Source organism: Protopterus annectens, chromosome 10.part0 (genome assembly GCF_019279795.1).
Source record: "Protopterus annectens isolate FY-2018-M chromosome 10.part0, PAN1.0, whole genome shotgun sequence".
NCBI lineage: Eukaryota > Metazoa > Chordata > Ceratodontiformes > Protopteridae > Protopterus > Protopterus annectens.
The window spans coordinates 288,113,084-288,128,619 of NC_056744.1; the positions used below are offsets into that span (position 1 = coordinate 288,113,084).

General features: G+C 37.1%; 1 protein-coding gene across 1 annotated transcript in view; it reads right to left on the reverse strand.

The window, feature by feature from the left end:
* LOC122814129 (polycystin-1-like) overlaps window positions 1–15,536 on the reverse strand; it is a 1,441,736-nt gene that overhangs the window by 865,865 nt on the left and 560,335 nt on the right. The window contains 1 exon segment of the mRNA XM_044086744.1: window positions 753–897. Within this exon segment, the coding sequence (XP_043942679.1) occupies window positions 753–897 (145 nt within the window).

Consider the following 15,536-nt stretch of genomic DNA (forward strand, 5'->3'; position numbering starts at 1 on the left):
ATTGGAAAACATTTGTGAACTTCACTCACTGAAATTATATGCAACTTATGTAAAGCTAGTGAAACACAAAATTATAGCATTCCAATCAAATGAATTTGAAACAGTAATCTCAAAAATACAAGTTTTCATAAATGTAATATGTGGGGTCCTATTTCTACGTTAAATGGAATATTTTCTACTGCTGGATTAGTTGGATTACTGGCACAAAAAGTCAGAGGTAGTAGGTATGACAGAGAATTCCAAAGAATCTGAAAAGTAAGGTGTACAAAACAATGTGGTGAAGACTGAGGAACCTTGAGATGATGGAAATGAAGTGTCTCAGATGTGCAGTAGAATGCACATTATGCTACAGAAAAAGAAATTACGACATCAGAGTAGAATCTAAAGTAGCTCAAATTGCAGAGAAAACAGATTATGGTGGTTTTGTCACATACGCCAGGAAACAGAAAATGATTTTGCAAAGAAGATCAAGAGAAACAGGTAGAATGCAAAAGGTGACAAGGGGATCCAGCCAAGGCAGAAGACTTGTGGCTGTCTCGGATGTACTACTCTAAACATTGGTATTCCAGGGTTGAAATGTAAGTGCTGCTACTCCTTTTGAACATAGAAAGATGTCATATTTTATCTTTGTAGTTCAGAAATAAATAATGCACTACCACTTTAGTATCTGTGACTGCATACACAATAAGATACAAACACTGCAGCAATATAAAAATGTTTAATGAAATAATGCAATGATGCGTCCTCCTTACCCAGTAACTGAAGGATACTCTTTCCTGCAGAGATTGGAGTGGCAGTCCCTTGTCCTGTGTCTTTGGAAATGACACTGATCATTTTCCTTGTAGCTTCCAGCACTGTTTCTTGAAGATCTGCACTAGCAAACTCCTGTGGAAGGGCCTGAATATGCAGAAAATATTCACAAGACGGTTATCTTTATGGCTACTGCAAATGCATACATTGTTGTTTTCATTTATTTAGAAGAGCGAACACAACATTCATAAAAGTTTAGTAACAGTGTCTGCTTTACAAGTAGAGAAATTATCATATACTGCTGCAACTTGAAATGTCTAACATAGGAGAGAATCCACACAAATATATGAGAAACAAAATAATTATTTAAATGACATATGTATACCTGCTCCCGTGCTGGAGAAGAACTCTTCCTTTGTATTCTGTACCTCCTGGTCTTTTTAAAGTGATACAGTGAGAAGCCTCTACTATAAAGTTTTGATAAAATTTGCCTTAGCAGCACTAATGCATGAAAATAATGTATGTCATATACATGCTGTGAATAAAAATTGTCTAGAATTTTCACAAGACACATACTGCACTTCTCACCTTTGGGAAGGAATTTATTTAGCTTTACACATCGTTTTAGCACTTACCACTCTATCATCAGTTCTAAGCAACCTATTTTCTATCACTTCTATACTAGTTGCAAAATTTGCAGCACAGATGCTTATTGGCTACAATAATGCACTTTTTACTAGTCAGGAACATTCCTAGCACCTCCTTCTCCAAGGCACATCAGGCATACAAATGATTATATTAATGAAGGTGGTATCGGCATCATTGTCCCAACCTTAATTCAAAAATTACATTTGGAACTCCACTTTGGATTCCATTTTTCAAATTCCATTACCATTTGTTTGTGTCAATAACCAATAACCTTTCAGAATGCATTAATTTGTTTAGGTAGTACCCTGGAATTCAAATATGGGTTGCAGCATACAAATAATAGTTAAGGAATTTTAACTTAAATGCTACTTCACTGAATATATCAGTGTTGAACATTTGCCTCTGAAAGACTTATTAATAGCACATACATTTCAGTCAGCATTAGTAGTAGCCAGGCAGTAGCCGTTCATGCGACTCCCCTCCTTTCATCATTCTTGACAAGCTGATTCTTTATTTTTCAGTAAGCACTGCTTGATTTCTTTGTAACTTCAGAATATCTGCTAAATACTTCATGCTTAATTTTCAGGATCTACGTCTTAATTTCCCCTCAAGTGTTTGACAGTGCTCTGTACAGACTCAGACACCTTGAGTGACATTTTCCTGTAAAAGGAATATATAAGGAAACAGCTCCAGTACTTAGTAATAATGACCATCCCTCCTCGCATGTCTAAAGGTCAGTTCCGTGTGTTTTCCCCTATTAACCTGGTAAACTTGGGCATTCTGAGGCAGTGTAGCAACTTCCTCATGTACACTGACAACTCTCTCCTCTTAACTCTCAACATTCAGACTTTTGAGAGATGTACTTTTATATCCAAATTGGAAGCCATGCACTCTCAAGCCAAGACCGGAATAGCTGGTCAAGAGGAGAAGGTCAACACCTGCACCATACTGCATGCAACACACAGCCCTCCAGGACACCCACCATCACAGCTCTCACATAAAAACACAAACCACACACCTACCTTTGTGGAGGCTCTCAATAGAAATCTACCCAAATGCACTCAACCACCACAACACAGCACAAACCACAAAACACATAGCTCACCTACACAGAGTATCCCTCAACCTAAATCCCTAAGGCAAAACAGCTTACCCAATACACTAATCATAGGAGACTCGAAAGTGAGGTACACTGATGTCCCACTCACTAGGTTGAATAAGGAAAAAGTAACAGTCAGCTGTCTATCAGGTGCCAGAATCTAACACATAATACACACACTGAGGTCACTCCACAAGTACAAGTATGACTCTGTCACTGTCCATTTGAGTGTGAATGACCTGAGATGCACCTCCCTGGACTACATGAAAAGAGACATGGAGGAACTCTTGGATTATGTGGCCCAGGCAGGTATGACCCTTGCCCTGAGCAGCATCCTACCATCACCCAGAATGATACCGCAGTACAAGCAGAAAATGATTGACTTCAACAATTGGCTAAGTTTCTGGTGTCATTCTAAGGGGATCCAGTATCTGTCTGCTTGGGATGACATGACTCACAGACCTCGATGCTTTGCCAGAGATGGCCTGTGTCTGTCACCACCTGGGTTTCCAGATACTGGCTAAGGCTCTTGCCACCCCTATAGTGCCTTTTTTAGGTGATGTTCCAAAGACCAAATTACCACTGTAAGAGCTATAAATAAATGCAATCTGAGGGCAATGCTGCTCAATGCTAGAAGTCTAAATCTCAAGAAGCTCTTGCTCGAAGCACTCCTCAAAATGGAGAACATCGACATTTGTGCTGTAACAGAGACCTGGTTTAAAACAACAGAAAGCATCCCTGCGCTACTAGGCTATAACTCATTCCACACCTTTTGGCCCCAGAACATGGACTGAAGTTCTAAAGATGGTGGTGTATCCATATTCATAAAGGATATGCACACCTCCGGACTAGTAGCCCAGCATAACACATCTGAGATACTTCAGGTACAACTAACATTGGGTAAGATGGTGATTCAGGTCACAGCCTGCTATAGGTCCCCAACCATGTCCCAAGACTCTCACTCTATGTTCCTAAGCACCCTGGAAACTATTAGGGTCCAACCCGACACTGTCATACTAGGTGACTTCAACTACCCCCCCCCCCCCATCAGCTGGGAAAACTACTCATGCACCAATACTCTGACCAATGCTTCCTAGAATTCATCAGTTCCAATGCCATTGACCAGCTCATTCTTACCCCCACTAGAGGAAACAACATCCTTGACATAGTTATTACTAACATGGGCAACTGTTGCTCTACACCAATAGTCAATTCCTCCCTGGTTAGATCTGACCAAAAACTAATCACCATGGAAATCCACATCTCACCCATACCCCCTGCAAAGCTAACCACCATAAAAACTTCTCTAAAGCTGACTTTGGGATCCTAAAAACAGAGGTGGCTAACTTCACAGCACCCATGCCAATGGAAAATAGATGCATGATTGCTGAATCATACACCGATGCACTGTACAAACACATACATAAATGCATGGAACTAGCCATACCCAACAGAACCAAAACACTCCCATTAAATAAAAGGAAGCCAATCTGGTGGTCCCCTGCCATAGACTCATTCACTCTGAGCAGCTCAGAAAAGGCTGTCTGCTTAATTCCACCATAGGAACAATAGTGCAGCCTGAGCTAATTTTCAGAAAATCCATTTGTAATATCATAAAGAAAACAAATGTTCATAACTCTTTTACTATAAGAGCTAGACTAAAAATGTAAACGTGAAAGTTGTTCAGCAGACACTGACCTTTCCAACAGCATAAATGTTGATAGTGAATATCAAAGTCATTATTAAATATTTGGCAAGGAATGTTGATATTGTGCATATTTTTTACCTTTTTGGAAAAGCAAAGCACAATATCTTTGTCAATGTACCATGAAGACCCATACAATTTGTATTTAATTTGTTAGTATGAATGTCAGCTTTAAAATGATGCAGTAACCATTACTGTGTGATGCTCCCTTATGGAGATATTCACAGAAATATTATTAATATAATATTTCTCATAATTGATAAATAAACAAAGCATAATATCTCATCACCTGTAACAGACAGAACCTACATATCAGTGTAGAAGTTGTGCATCTCATTGTCAGCTTCAAAATGATGCATCATTTAAGTCATCACCATGCTCCCTTGCAAAGATATCGGTATAATAATGAGAGGTTTTGGAAATGTATAATTTTCATAATCTTACAAGACTAAACAAACTGTGATATCTGTACATGTGTACAGTGCACAGACACAGTTCTTTTACCATGTTGTAAGGAGTAATACTGTGTTCAAAATGAGGTATTACTTGGCACACTGACATGCTCCCTTGCAAAGTTATTTACCAAAATATGAAAAAAAAATCATAATTTCCATAACCTAACTCCAGAACAAACTTTGATATCTCCACATGTGTAGAACATACAGGCACAATTCTTTTACCAGGTTGGAACTATGACTTATGTCTTCAAAATGAGGCATTACTTCATGCATTCAGATGCTTCCTTGCTAAGTTATGTACCAAAATATGAAATAAATCATCATTTCTATAACCATAAGTCCGAAACAAACTTTGATATCTGTACAGGTGTACAACCTAAAGGCACAGTTCTTTTACCATTTTGGAACTATGACTACTGTCTTCAAAATGAGGTATTACTTAACACATTAAGATGCTCCCTTGCAAAGATATTTACCAAAATATGAAACAAAATCATAATTTCCATAACCTAAGTCCTAAACAGACTGTAATGTCTGCACATGTGTACAGCATACAGACACACTTCTTTTATCATGTAAGCACTAACACTGTCTTCAAAATGAGGTATCACTTGGCACAATTACATGCTCCCTAGCAAAGTTATTTACTAAAATATGAAAAAAAATCATAATTTCCATTACCTAAGTCCTAAACAAACTGTGATGTCTGTACACATGAACAGCATACAGACAGACAGATTGATATATTGTAAGTTATAAATACTGTCTTCAAAATGAGGTATTGCTTAGCATGTTGAAATCTTCCCTAGCAAAGTTATTTACCAAACTATGAAAAAATATCATAGTTTTCATAACCTAAGTCCTAAACAGACTGTAATATTTCTACATGGGTACAGCATACACACACTGTCTTCATAATGAGGGATTACTTAGCACATTGGCATGTTCCCTAGCCAAATGCAATAAATTGTAAAATGAGAGAAACAAAACAGTGCGGGGGGATGCTGGAAATGACTCCTAATAGACAGAAACAGAGATTTGGCTTGTGCATTCATCAATGTGGTAATGACTTCTAGTTATGTGAATAACAGTATCAGCTGCTGAGAGCTTTACCTGACAGGTGAGAATGACTCAGTGTTATATTGTAACTGCACCTATTGTTAATGTGATAATGACCTGCATTTCATTCCTGAAAGCTTCTGCATGCTCAGACACAGGTGATAATTGCTGCACATAACATGTGGAAGAACCCTACTGGCATTTGCCTGTAACTATTTGCAAAACAACAAAGGGACATTTCAAAACATCGGTGTTGGCCAGTCAAGAAGCAGATGACATTCCCATAAGAGGAAGCAGGCAAATACCAAACAGGTCACGCCAACTGTCTATGATAGACAGAACAGTACTAAAACCCTGTCCCCATGTGTGGCCCTTTGTCTGACTGTCATATCTGGGCCTGTCCAGATGTCAGTCTGTGATGGTTTGACAACTAGGCTGACATGGAGCCTCATCTGAACATATAGCAACACAAACCATCTGAAGACCACATCAGATGTGGTGGCACAGTGATGGAAAACCTGCTAAATGGGTACACTCTGAGTTGTGAAGTCCATAACCTTGTGTGTGATGTTATGGCATTTACCTCGCTCACACCAGAAGTACAAATACATAACAGTAGCCACTGTGGCCAAAGCCTGTGACCAGACTACAGAAGGAGAAAGAGATGCATAAGTGGAAGGGGAATCACTGGGCAGACTAATGGAGAAGGTGCACACAACAATAAATAGTGCAGTAACATATGTTGATACCCTACAATTGAAGGTCAAACTGATGTCCATGGACTGCCTCATACAAGTACTAAACAAAACTTGCATTACTGCATATAATGTACAACTTGGGACATGCCTAAGAAAAGCCTCTTCTCTGACTAAGTGTATATATTAGGTTGCCAAACAACTGGTATGCCATGTAGCTTCTTTTCAATGCAGCATGGCAATAAAGCTACTACCATATCACAAGCTACTTGGAAAATAAATTTTAAGTCTGTGTACATACTTGCATAATGAAAAATACATCAGTTTCTAAGAGCTCCATAAACAGCATTTAAGAATTTGCTTGGAAATAAAAACCCTGATTTGTCCCCACAAAGGCATTCATTACATATTACATTACGTGAAGCACCCATACTCACAAACCATCCTCACATTGAAAAGAAAAAAGTTGGGGGGGGGGTGTAATACAGAGCAAATGCTTACTGCAATGTTTAAAATTATCTACTTTCTATAACGGTGATCAATAGCAGACCGGGATCCACAAGTACATTCAGTCTGTGCACTAGATTATTCTAGACTTGTTGATTAAAGCCTCTTTCTGGTCACTATGTTTGCCTGGTATGCAATAATCCCATGTAATGTTGAATTTACCACTTTACTGTATCCCATCTGCTGTAAACTCTTCTTCCACCACCCCTTCTATGGATAAACACTTCCAAAGCCACAGTCACTTATCATTCCCCATCCAGTCTCATAGCATGGTTTGCATTCCTAAGGCTACTCTAGGCTGTTTATACAGTTCTGTAAGATAACTATAACAATCTGATCTTCTCCAAAATCCTTTGGCTGCTTCCTTTCTAGAAAAAAAGCAACACACTATAGTAAAACAGACTGTATCCAAAACCATACCTTCCCAAGCAAATTGTCAAGTTATTGTAACATTTAAGTTTCTACTGCCTCACTACACAGTTGTCAAGACAAGGAAAACTTGCTAAGCCAAGAATGATGGGACATAAGACAAGCCTCTAAAAGTGCTCATTGGGGCTACAAATTTTGTTTACACCATAGAAGGAGAGACTTCAGGCTTCATAGTTATGTTTCCATTAAGCTTTCTCAACACACCAGACAATTTGTTTATGTAGTAAAACAGGAAAGCCAAACCATCCTATACAAGAATTTTAAAACAAATAGAATACTGAAAGATAATACTTGAACCAGTTTACCTTCCGCCATATCCATAACTTTACTGCAATATCCCCCTTACAAATCACTATTATGAAATCTAAAATCTAAACTCCAATACTCCTTTACCCAGCACGTTTTCTATACATGCTGAAAAATTTGCTGTCCTCCCTCTGGGTAGGCTGAATATTTCTATCCTTATGTTGGCAGGGGCGAGGGGCTTCAGTATATATCAAGTATATCTCTCAGCTGCTGAATGCATCAACACACACACACACACACACACACACACACACACACACACACACACACACACACACACACACACACACACACACACACAAATAGATAATATTTTAATTAGCGTTATCTAATAATGAAGGCCACCAGTATAAAACCTAGCATTTCTGCAAATTATAAACGGTCTGCCTAATAATCTGAGACACAAACTTGAGCATATTAGCCAACCTTGTGTGCTTACCTGTGGCCTTAACGAGGCCAGAGCCAACTGCCCATTTACTCACCATGAAGGATACTTTAAATGGGACTGAAACACTTTACAGGGACCAGCCTACGGAGGTGGCACTATCAACAAGTCTTTTAAAGTGGCTGTATTCTGTAGGCAATAACACATACTGCCTTCATGCAGTTTTAATCTCGATTACAATTTAAAACCTTAAGTTTACCTCATATGCAAAGCAAAACCAAGAAACTGCAAAACGTGGATATTCAGTGACTGCAATAGCATGTACTGCCTTCATGTAGTTTTAATCTCAAGTAAAATGTAAAAGCATACTTCTGAAAACAAAACTGGAACTGATTTACGTGACGTTTACTTGCGACTACATAACCGTCTAAAAAAGTCAATGTAAGGGGCAATTGAAAGCACTTACAAGCTTTTGCTTTAGGAATTCCCTAACATACACATATAGAAACAACCTGCGGTCTCTGAAAGAGCACGCCAGTGAAAACACATGTAATGCTGTGCGACCTCAGCAGTGGTAGTATAGCAAACAAATCGATCGTGTTCAAACAAATAAACAGATTGTGTTCCAACTGCAAACTGAAAACATACATGGCTCATCAAAAAAAAAAAAAAAAGGCTGGCTCCCCTATGACAAGACTGAAACTTAAAACTGTACTTTTCTTCCCGGCCAAACCATTGTTAATTATCATGAATAATGCTACAATAACCATGGGGAAACACCATAACTACAACGGGTTCTACAGAATAGTCAAAATAGAACAAAAGCAGACCAGACTAGCTGATAGTATTTAAGTTAAACAAATCTGTCATAAAGGCTGGCCATAAGAACCAGAAAGATGACAGGGCCAAGGCTACGGCTAATAGGCAATAGCGGATCCTAATGCAGCCACCACACTGCCTGCAAAGGGAGAGTACTTGAGAGGGAATCGGGTATAGTCATCGGCAGTGCCAGATTCCACCCTGCCCTAATCATTTCATTGACATACTGAACAGACTGCTTAAATACATCGTGTTTTAAAAAAGTACCCCTTATTCCTACCTCTATCAGTGATCCGTGTTTTTTATGCCAATAGATTTTACAAGCAACTGCATATTTTTGGTACCAAAGTGACATATCAGTTAAACGTGCATACAGATACACACACTTTTAGCCACCTTTGTGGCTAAAATAACAAAACAATAATATGAAAACATTTTGACAGAATGGGTGCTCAATTGCATAATTTATCAGCTTCTTTGCTCAATAATTATGGGCAAATGCAAAATAATGGAGGGACAAAGTTCCAAAACCCGGGAATAAAAAATATACATTACTCTGATTAATTTAAAAAGTTAAAACCAGGTTTTGCATCAACTTACCAGCCTTGTTCACAGTGAAACACTGACAGTCTGATGCTTGGTTTGCTCACTTTGATGCTAAATTATAAATGGACAGCTCACAAAAAAAAGAGAAATTAGGTTGGGGTGGAGGTGTTACGTAAGTGGTGGCTTCGATTGCAAGAATCCAAATGGCTGCCACCACTTTGCTTTATCAACAAGTTTTTAAGCAGATTTTCTATGAAAAGTTTAATGTGACCTTAATGTAAAAACACACTGAATTGCAACTACATAAGGTAAATTACAAGTTCAGTTACAATTTCAGCATGTTTTACATTAAGTTCAACTTCAAATCTGCACTGCAGTTTCTCCCGCTTGTGGAAGGCACTCGGGGGTAACAGCTTTTAATTTGTATCTTCTCATGGAGCGCTTGGTGTTATCACAGAGGCGCCATGAGAAGGTACTCAGGGTTCTACAATAGAAGAAAGAAACTGTTGCAGAAAAAGGTAAAGTCCCAAGACTGGAAAAACTCCCTTATTAGCCTCAACAAAAAGTTGAGATTGCTCATCAAAACCTCTAAAGCCAGCTATGAACGCAAAATTGCGACAGACACTAAAAACAACCACAAAGTCTTCTATAGTTATATCAAGAATCTCCACGGCAATACCCAGGTTTGCTCTGAGTTACTGCACAATGGTACCTCCTATACTGAGCCAACAGATATTGCCAACATACTGGCGGACAGATTCAGTGCCAACTTTACCCCCCTCCAAAGGACCTATCACAATACCGGAGGAATGCCAGGCACCCAGCATTACTGCAGCACAGGTTAAACCTGCATTGTCCAAGGCCAAGATTACAGCTTCCTGGGACCTGACAATAACCCTGGATGTGTTCTACATGAACTACAAAGTGAACTGGCACTGCATCTGTGTGCCCTGTTCCAAAACAGCCTCACCTCAGGCTTTATCCCTACCAAATAGCACACTGTTACAGTCATCCCTTTCCATAAAGGGGGAGCAACTACAGATCCTGGGAATTATCGCCCCATTAGCCTGATGAGTCTGATATGTAAGGCTATGCAGCGCATCATCATGGACCTAATTAACAAGGATATAGGGAATCTCCAAACTCTAGATCCCACACAATTAGATTTTGTAAAGGTAGATCATGCCTGCTCAACCTGGTCGACTTATTTGAGTCAGTCACCAGAGCTGTGGATGAGGGAAAGGCAGTTTATACAGCCTACAAAACCCACAGTGAACTGCATCAACCTGCTTTATTACTGAACCACACAAAAAATAAAAAGTAAAAGGTACCTTTTACTTTTTATTTTTATTTTTTTTATTTTTTTATTTTTTTATTTTATTTTATTTTTTTTTATTTTATTTTATTTTTATTTTTTATTTTTTATTTTTATTTTATTTTATTTTATTTTTATTTTATTTTTATTTTATTATTATTTTATTTTATTTTTTTTTATTTATTTTATTTTTATTTTATTTTATTTTTATTTATTTTATTTTATTTTTTTGTGTGGTTCAGTAATAAAGCAGGTTGATGCAGTTCACTGTGTGGGTTTTGTATTCTTACCAGTTTACATTTTTTTAGTTTATACAGCCTACCCTGATCTTGCCAAGGCCTTTGATATCATTTCCCACTCAGGAATTATTGATAAACTCACCAAATTAGGCATCAACCCCTATATCACTAAGTGGGTTGCAAATTGGCTCACAGATAGAACCCAGAGTGTGAACATAGCAGACTCCAAGTCAGACTGCAAACCAGTCACAAGTGGAGTTCCACAGGGATCAGTCCTGGGTCCTCTCCTGTTTGGCATCTACTTCTCAGAAGTCCAGGCCAACATGGAGGGACTCTGGCTGACTAAGTTTGCAGACAACTGCAAGCTGGGAGCCATTATTAACTCCCCAAGTGATGTAGACATCCTACAGAAAGGCCTCACTGAGACCAATGACTTGTGTCGAAAACATGGCCTTAAGCTTAATGGCAAAAAATGTGTCATCATCCCCTTTGGGAAAACTCAGTTCCCACTAATTACCACATCAATGGGAGCCCACTGAACACTGAAGGTGTTATAAGATACCTGGGGACACAGGTTGACAGCAACCTCTCCTTCGACCACCACATTGCCACTGTGGTCAGAAAGTCCTTCTACTTGGCAGATCTCAATACCAAGGGTTTTGCATCCAGGAAGAAAGAGGTCATCATCTCTCTCTACTCTTCCCTCATTAGGCCAATGATCGAGTATAATGCCCCATTTGGCATGTACCTCACTAGACACATGCAACAGCTGGAAAGGCCACAAAAGTGCCTCACAAAGAGGATCCTAGGCCTTAAACACATATCCTGCACAGACAGACTCAAAAAACTCCAGCTATTCTCTCTCTCATATCATTTACTAAGAGGTGATCTCTGCTTGACTTACAAAGCCATGTCTGACCTAGCTCCATTAGAAATGCTACAACTAAAGAAATCCCAATCCCTCCGCACCGCACACTCCAGAGACCTTAACCTCATTATCACAATCAACAGAACATGCTGAAGGGACAGGTTCACAACCCAGAGACTGCTCATGCTCTGTAATAGACTTACCATACATGTCAAGCAGATCACCTCACTGGCCCGCTTCAAGAGAAATCTTGATGAGTGGATGGGAAATAGAAAGTTCACCCTGGGGATCACTCCAGTGGCTCTACTTGATAGAGACGCTGGGAACTAACATCGGGCAGCATGATGCCAGGGGCTAGGCTTGTAAAGGCTCCAGGGCCATTAGCCTGGTACACACCTGTGAAGCTATGAACCTATGTCCATAAAGTACAAGAAAGAATAGATAATCATCAACTGTGTTGAAATAGTTTCATTTTAGTGCCCTGATTTTAAAGATTTCTATCATTTGTGTGACGCTCCAAAACTGTTGGTCCCCAAAACTCCGAAAAATAAACTACAGTTATAAGAAGAAGAGAAAAAGATATTTGTAACTCATTGTCACATCATCAAAACCATTTTTATATGAGCATTTTTCTCTGTCTACTCCTGACATGTGGGGCCACACTTCCATATCAAACTCTCATTTGCTGTATCTTGAGGAAAGGGCAGTATTCCAATGTATCAGAACTTTGGCCTTAGTACATAATTTTCTCCTTTCACACTTGGGAGTATCAACATTCTGAGATCACAGTTACAACCCTTAGAATTTCAACTGATACCCTGTTTTGAGTCATTATTTCAGAAGCCCAAGAGTCAAACAGTAACATATAAAAGAGCACATGCATTCAGTACATACCCGCCAGTCAGGCAGTATCCTTTTCATTCAGACTGCACTCTGTGGATTAGAATACCACAAAGATAAGAATGTTTTCTCTATGGTTTTACTCCCATTTTTGCTGACTAGCAAGCCTCTACCAATGAAACCTGATCCCATTCATTCCCCCTTACTTGGTATCTTCCTCTAAAGTGGCCATCACACAAGCAGCCATGGAGGTGGTTTGTTCTCATTGTTGGCTTTCTAGCAGTGGTAGTAGGATATGAAAAGAGGATGTAGAAAGTGTGAGAATCACCATAGTTTTGACTGCTAGGACATAGAGGAGGAGGAAAACAGTCAGCTAATTGATGCCAAAACCCTTAAAAAATATATATATATTTTTTTCTCAGATTTTTTTTTTATTTTTCAAATACATTTGAATGAATTCCATAGTATTTATACATAACCTCTTAAATAAGTATGTACACTGTTTACATTAGGCTGACACTATAACAGATCTTAATATATACAGTTACTTTATAAGTATGTCCAATCCGTTATCAGAGTGTCTGATCAATTATTGTATAGTGTCAATCAATGATAAGTCTTTTCCCCAAGGGTTGTTGATAAATGCTCTGGATAACTTTTTAGTTCTTTTATTTTAATTTCCAATAATGCTGTGGTCTTCAGTAGGCTGTAGAAGTCTTCCAAAGCTGGTATTGTGTTTGTATTCCATCTTCTTATTATACACTTCCTTGAAATTGCAAGTATAGTCCATACTAGATACATGTTTGACCTACTCAAATGAGGACCTTTGTTCACATTTAATAATACAAGAGCTTTAGTTAAATAAAATGATTCATTAAATAAAGCTTGTAGAAAGTTATTAATACCATTCCAAAATGGCTTCATTTTAACACAATCAAAGAAAATGTGGTTCCAATCTGCATTGTGTACTTACTTACATCTCCAACATATTCCTTTTATGGAAGAACTAATTTTACTGATTCTGTCTGGGGTTAAGAATGCTCTGTGCAACCATTTCCAATTAAACACTTAACAGTATTGTGTAAAGGATGTATATTTTATCGATGACCTATGAACTTATAATAATAAGATATTTGTTTTAATATCTTTAGTTAACTGTATTGAGTGTCTTTTTGTTATATATTTCCAATATGAGGTTTTGGGTGTTGTTTTATAGTTTATCAATATTTTGTAAAATGCTGAAATACTATTTCCCATGTCAAAGTCATTATATATGACTTCATATATGTATTTCATAAATGTTGGTATTTCTTTAAATGAAGAATTGTTAATTATTCTACTTAAATCTTGTGAATATGACAGTCCTGTTGTGGAATTTTTTATGTTGTTTTTATTACTTGAATATCTAAAACTTTTAGTTCTTTGATACATTGGAGCCAACAAACAAATCCTTTCTGTTCTCAGAAATGAATAATTTCTCTATATATTTTATGTGGAAAGTTCTTTGTGACTATAAATGGTGTTAAAAAAATCAAACCAGATTTTTAAATCTATATTTGCATTAATAATTTTCCTAAATGAGTCAATGTAATAATTAATCATATGAGTTTAGTGGGTTTAGTTATGTTATATTGCATACTAATACGTAATATGTGCCATGGCAAATAGTTTTTATCTATTTGAAATTTTTTTGTAAATCAGTTTCATTTATTGATATTGTAGTCAGTAATTTTTTCCAGTTTGCAGAGTAAGTTGGACTTATCCAATCTGAGATTGTTTTAGATATTGATGCTTTTATATATGTTTCTATATCAGGAAATTTTAATCCTCCTTGTTTCCACAGTCTGATATGATGTATTAAAGCTATTTTGTTACTTTTGGGGAAACCATAAACATTTTATTAGGCATGAATTTAAGTATATTCCTTTCTGGTAACAGTTGTATTGCCAAGGCTATATATAGGATTTTGGGCAGTAAAACCATTTTCATTAACTGTAGTCTATCTTCAAATGTTAATATTATTTTGTTCCATTTTTCCACAGAGATTTTAATTGTATTAATATGATATTATTGTAGTTTTTTGAGACTAATTCATTATTATCTTTGCATAACTCAATTCCTAGATATTTTAAGGTCGATTCTTGTTTCCCTATGATGTGACCCCCCTTAGTCTGCAGTTCTGTTTTTTATTTAAAAATAAAAAAATTGATTTTGATTTATTGAAATGGAGTCCTGAAGTCATGTGAAATTTGTTAATGAATATATCTAATTCTTCTAATGTCTCTTTTGTATTAGATAATGTTAGTAATATGTCATCAGCAAATAGCATTACTTTAGAATTGTATTGTTCATAAACATCTATTCCTTTGATTTTTATATTGTTATGAATTGAATCTGTCAATATTTCAATAGCCAGAGCAAATAGAATCGATGACATGGGACATCCTTGTTTAGTGCCTTTTGTTATATGTATAGATTCAGAGGTAAAAGGACCTAACTTGACATAAGCTAAATTATTTGTATATATATTCTTTAAAAGATGAACAAAGGATGCAGGAAATCCAAATAGCATTAGAATTTTGAATAAATAATCCCAATTTAGGGAATCAAAGGCTTTCTCTATATCTAAGTTAATTATGAGTGTTTCTTTATTTTCTTTATTAACATAATCTATAAGAGATAGTATCCTTTTAATATTGTCATATGTGTGTCTATGATATATAAATCCAGTTTGATCATTATTTATTCTTTTGGATAGTGGTATTTTCATTCTATTAGTTAATATTGTCATAAATATCTTATAGTCATTATTTAATAATGATATAGGTCTATATGAGGTACAGAGGTTTGGGGATTTGTATTCCTTTA